The sequence below is a fragment of the Lactuca virosa genome, chromosome 9 (genome assembly GCF_052849685.1).
Source record: "Lactuca virosa cultivar CGN04683 chromosome 9, Lactuca_virosa_CGN04683_v6, whole genome shotgun sequence".
Lineage (NCBI taxonomy): Eukaryota > Viridiplantae > Streptophyta > Magnoliopsida > Asterales > Asteraceae > Lactuca > Lactuca virosa.
The window spans coordinates 231,167,323-231,173,200 of NC_136434.1; the positions used below are offsets into that span (position 1 = coordinate 231,167,323).

At 31.6% G+C, this 5,878-nt stretch overlaps 1 protein-coding gene across 1 annotated transcript; it reads right to left on the minus strand.

Moving 5' to 3' along the window:
- Positions 1 to 351: 351 nt before the first annotated feature.
- On the minus strand, positions 352 to 1,361 carry LOC145141433 (hydrophobic protein RCI2B-like). Its single transcript, XM_079074726.1, has 3 exons — positions 1,173 to 1,361; positions 873 to 964; positions 352 to 486 (listed from the first exon to the last, which is right to left on the minus strand). Exons 1-2 carry the CDS (start codon positions 1,254 to 1,256, stop codon positions 881 to 883), a joined length of 168 nt encoding a protein of 55 aa, XP_078930852.1. The 5' UTR covers positions 1,257 to 1,361; the 3' UTR covers positions 352 to 486; positions 873 to 880.
- Between the last annotated feature and the right edge of the window lie 4,517 nt (positions 1,362 to 5,878).

The following is a 5,878-nucleotide window of genomic DNA, read 5'->3' on the forward strand; positions in this document are numbered from 1 at the left end:
AGGTTTATTTTTTTATTTTTATCATTTAATTACTATTTGATAGAATGTTACTATTATTGTTTTGTTTTATTCAAATATGAAATAAACAATTTTTTTTTTTGTTAATTTACGATTCTAAAAAATGGATATCTTGATTTAAGATACTTCATTAGAAATACATTTATTTTTTGATTTGGTATAAAAATTGTTATTACATAGTCAATGGTACTAACTTAATTTTTTGATTTGGTGGCACTAACTTAGATATTTTTTATTGTTTCTTCCAATATAAAGTTAACATGTATCTTATTTAATATAATTTAATTTTCATTGACGAGTCAATCACGACACATCAACTATAGTCAAACAAAATACTTAAAACCAACACAACATTAAAAAAGAATTTACAATACATCAATTCAAAGCCAAAAACAATCCAAACATAAAACAAGAAATGACATGAAAATCGATGGTCTATCCATATAGAAGATATGCGAGCCCACCCACCTAACAAATAAAGCAAAACATAATTAGATGCTTTCTTTTGGTTCCATTAGCATTTTTATGCTTCAATAATTACAATAAAGTAGTCCATTTGATAATTATCATTAATTAAAATTCAAAAAGATATTAGAGTATTGTGCATTACATAGGTTAATTAAAATTCAAAAAGATATTAGAGTATTGTGGTTTACATAGAATAACCATCGGAAATTGGTTATCGCTGTCACTAAGAACAACCGACATCTTTTTCGAAGTTAGAAGAATATTAACAAATTTATAATTCACTATAATTGAATTATACAAAACAGAAGATTGATCGAAGAGCAACCAACATCTTTTTGTATATACAATTATACAAAATAGAAGATTAATCAATAAGTATTATTTACCATAAGAATCACTTGGTGATGGCGTAAATTGCATAAATTATCCCAGGGATCCATCCAAACAAAGTCAACAACACACATATCCAAAACTCAACCTGCAATCAACAATCAACATTCACAGATTTCACTTCTTCAATACTTCAAATCATTAAAAAAAAAAGCACATAATATACTAAAAATCATGAAATTCAAATTTTCTACTATAATTCTACTTCATATCAACTAGTATACATACAGAAGAAAGAATAATACTGTAAGAATTACTTGTTAAGAAAGAGAAATCGAGAGGAAGGGGTAGTTTACCTTGCATCCGAACTTGAAGAACACACCAAGGGGTGGAAGGATGATTGCGAGAATTATGTCTACGCAGGTTGCTGTACTTCCCATCTTCGCTGTATTTCTCTTTCGATTTGGACACCGATTCCGTTTTCTATTTCGATTTCGATGTGGATGGGAATGGTAGTGATATTTTGAAATTAGTCGTTGGCCAGTTGGCCACATTTATAGACCTTAAGGGAATGGGGTGGCCTTAGGACACGTGTTATATTATGTTTTTGCTTTTCATTTAACACTTCTCATTTTGAAACTGTTCGAACCGGTTTCAAATTGCTACGTGCGCTAAAATGATGGTACATTGAAAGTAGAGGTTACGTGGGAATACACATATAAAAGAAATTTTTTTTTTTTTTTTTTGAAAAGGGAACTTCCCTAAGGAGGGTTTCCGGGCCAGCTTTCGCGCATCGATTAATCTTCCGCTGCAAACATGAGACTTTGCCTCATGCCCTGGAGTCACTGCAGGCGAACATTCATGGCCACAAAGGCTGAGTGGTGTCAGGATTTGAACATGGGTCAATAGGTTATCCACCATATATTCCACATGCCTTACCAAGTCACCACAACCCAAGTAGTTAGATATAAAAGAAAATCTTATAGCTTGCATTTTGGTCTTTCCCTCTTTCTTTGTATTTTATCGTATACATATTAATTAATTTATAATACCTAGAAATCACGGTTACATTTTATAATAAAATTTTTAAATTATTAATTAATTATTTTAAATAAATTATTAATTAAGAGATATTTTTTTAGTTATATAAAGTTATAATCGTTGATTTAAATAAATACGTGAAATTATATTATCATATAATTTGTATTAATTTAATTTTTATTTTTATTATAATATTATTAATTTAATATAATTAAAGTGCGAAATTTAAAATTTGAAATTCGAAATGGATAATCAATAGGTTGACAAATGACATGACATTAATTAAAATGTCTAATAAGATGACACATGACAAAAGATAAATAAAAATATTCTTTTATTAAAATAAGGAGATATAATAAATATTTAAAAATGTCATTGGTTTCCAAAAAAAATCGAATTCATTCGTTAAAATTTTCTATTTTCAAGGATTATCTTGTAGTTTGAAAACTTTTAATGAATGGTATTTTTGGGTGACTTCGTCAGATTGGAGTTGTTAACTGTCATCATCTATTTTGTACGTGAGCGTACTATCGACTTTCGTCATTTCACTTCATCTTCCCTCATTTAATGTTATTAATAATCTTTTCCCATGTACTCTCGTGTTCCTCTGCATCCTAACAACCCCTTCCCTCTCCCAAGAAAACTACATTTTCCTTCGTCCTCCCAACTTCCGATTAACATAGCAACTTCAAGCGCCTTAGGGTTTTAACTAAACAAAGGATAATGGTACTCTATGTTTGGAATGTCTGTGAAAAAACCAAAAAAATATTGACTCAGAAGCTGAATACGGTACATTTTTACATCAAAATAAGTTATTTTTTTACTTATAATGTGTTGATCAAAGACTCGCAATGTGTTTACACTTTCTTATTTGTGATTATAGTAGGATTTCCCAACTATTTCATGTTTAAGATATATTACAATGGAATGTTCACCAAGCTGTTGGATTAGGTGTCTAAGCCCATAACTATTTTGGTATGTACTTGACCCGATTATGAGCATGGTCCTTTTGGGTTGCCTTCACTCATGCAACTTGATAGGATGTCAAGAGGAGAGAGAGTATAATTTATTATATGAATAATAAATTCGTACTCAAAATGGTTTTATTAATATATTACAAGATTAATATATTATTTGGAAATCATATTATTTAATTAGTATTGATCGGGAAATTAATTTGGTGATCAAAAGAGACTGATTAAATAAAGGGGACTGATGTTGCAATTATCTGATAGTTGCTAGTTGGGCTCTGGATTCCTAATAGAAAGGGATTGGACGAAATCTATGGAGAGTCCAAGAAGATTTCGTCCAAGGGATTTCTAGATGGGCTCCATGGATTGCTTAAGCCCTAAGCAAGGAAATTAGGGTTTCCACCATAAAACCCTAATACCCTCAACTATAAATAGATCCCTTAGTATATGGAAATCGGCCCTATGCTTCTTAGAGTTGCCCTAGCCGATTTCCTCCTCTCTCCTAAGTCATCTTGTTGCATTGGGTGTTTGTGATTCCATTAGAGGTGCAACATTTGAGGCACTAAGCTTTCAAATGTCAAGGAGTTCTTGTTGTTACTACATAACAAGTTGAGGTAATCATTCGAACTTGTTTATTATGGCTATTTGGAAATAATCATGCTAGATTAGGGTTTATTGCTTTGGTATTCAATGTTGTATGTTCAAATTAGAAAAACCTAGATCAAAGCAATTAGGTTTGCATGAACACCATAAGAATGATGTTATGCTCATAACCCAACACAATCCCCCAGGTTGAAAATATGTAGATGAGACTGTCTCATCTATTGACTTTGTTGATACCGACCTTTTTTCTGTACACGACCTTGATGACATAGTTAAAGAATTAGGATACCGAAACGAGTAGACGGTGTATTACCTTTACAGTATCCCTAATGTCCCATTCAATTATGGCTTAATGCCTTTAAGGAATGACAATGTTGTTCTAAAAATGGTCAAATATGTCCCAAAACGTAGACAAATCAGTGTATACAGTGAAACTGGGGATACAAGGGTTTTTACATATTTTACGTCTCCATCTGTCACACCCCCAAACCGGAATGGCGGAAACATTCGGGGGCGGAGGACGTCATGTACATTATCACAACAATTGTATAATAGTAATCAAAGCAACAAAAACCATTGTATTGATAATATATAATTTACATTGTATTCAAAACATTTCCTGATTTACATTAAAACTATAACAAAAGATGAGACGTAATACTACTATGCTCCGTCTTCGCAATGCCAGAGAGGGTACCTCTCTACTAACTTTCATAAGAATACAAGTGGTTTGAAAAAGTGTCAACATTAAAGTTGGTGAGTTCATAAGCGTTTTGTTTTAGAAAAGTATATTCTTTTATTCTTTGGAAAAGTTTATGTGTTCTTCCAGAAAATCCTATATTTTCTTAATGAGAAATATGACCGTATCCGTTCCTTCTGCGATCACTTAGTGAACACAAATTATATATAATTCAGATCGAATAGACAGTTGAATGTGTGGATCTGCCCTAAGCCCACAACCAAACAAGGAACAGGAAGTAAGGCGGAAATCACATATTCCACTACCTATCGGATCTTCATTATATATAACCCTAACGTATTCACCAAGTAATCATAGAATTAACAATAATGATCCTTTTAGATATGGTAAATGTGTGTTCTTCAGAAAATCCTATATTTTCTTAGTAAAATGGTGACCACAATAGTTCCTTCTACGATCACTTAGTTTATACTAGCTATATATAATCTAATATCGAACGGATAGTTGAATGTGTGAATCTGCCTTAAGCCCACAACCAAACAAGGAACAGGAAGTAAGGTGGAAATCACACATTCCACTATCTATCGGATATTATTTATATATAGCCCTGATGAATAAGCTAAGTAAATCATAGAATTAACCATTAAAGGTTCTTTATGTTATACTAGTTTATAAATAAGTGTTGAACCTTTTGTAAAATGTTCCTAGTTCCACTTACTCTATTGTAAAACATTGTTTTCAGTAAATAATTGTATTTGCTTTTAGAAAGTTAAATCGAAAACTGTCTACCTTTAAAATTACGATGTTTATCCTAGAAAATCCTATATTTTCTATAAACCGATTTCTATTCTTAATCGTTCCAAGACCGAAAAGCACAAGTATAATTACCATACTTAGTTTAATGATACCTAGTTTTATTTATAAGTAAAACTAGCTGAAGATGTGTTTGCCCTGTAAACAAGATGTGATGTTACTAACATCCTATGATCACTTAGTACATACGAGTTGTATATAACCGAGATCGAACAAACAGTTGAATGGGTGAATCTGCCCTAAGCCCACAACCAAACAAGGAACAGGAAGTATGGCGGAAATCACACATTCCACTGTATACCAGACATCAATTTTATATAACCCTGATGTATATGCCAAGTAATCACAAAGTTAATATCTCTTAAGACTATTTAAGAAAAAGTATATTACTACGTAAATTGAGTTGTTGTTTTCTCCATGTGAGTTCTTATATCAAAACTAATATAATGGATATCCTGATACGACGTTCTTCGGACGTTTGTACCGTTAATGACATTTGTCACCCAGAATAACTGTAGCTAACAGTCAGGGCGTGAGATTGTCAGTCCCGTATAGATCTATACACAAATTCACGCTCTCCCTCCAGGAGACTCTAGTTCATAAGCCGAGACTTCTGTTGGTACTTAGGTAAGTACGCGAAGCCATGTCTCACAAATTTTGCTACAACGAGTTCACGAGTAATACAGTGAAAAACCTTTTAGTCAAAAACATGTAATTTTTATTTATACATGTTTAAGATACAAATTTGTGAACTGACCCATAAATTATACCTATTATAATTTATATGTTTGTTTACATATCATTTTTCCTACTTAGTAAAATAGTCTGTAATTTTCATAAACTATACCTATTATAGTTTATATGCATGTAAATTATATAATAAAAACCTCGATATTTTAACAACTTTAAAATGTTTAGAAAGTGAAAGAGAACG

What these genes read in the sequence shown, in the direction of transcription:
- LOC145141433 (XM_079074726.1), bottom strand. Translation starts at nt 1,256, where the DNA reads ATGGGAAGTACAGCAACCTGCGTAGACATAATTCTCGCAATCATCCTT. An exon ending in TCTTCAAGTTCGGATGCAAG is followed by an intron (nt 965 to 1,172) that starts GTAAACTACCCC and finishes TGTTGATTGCAG; the next exon opens with GTTGAGTTTTGGATATGTGT.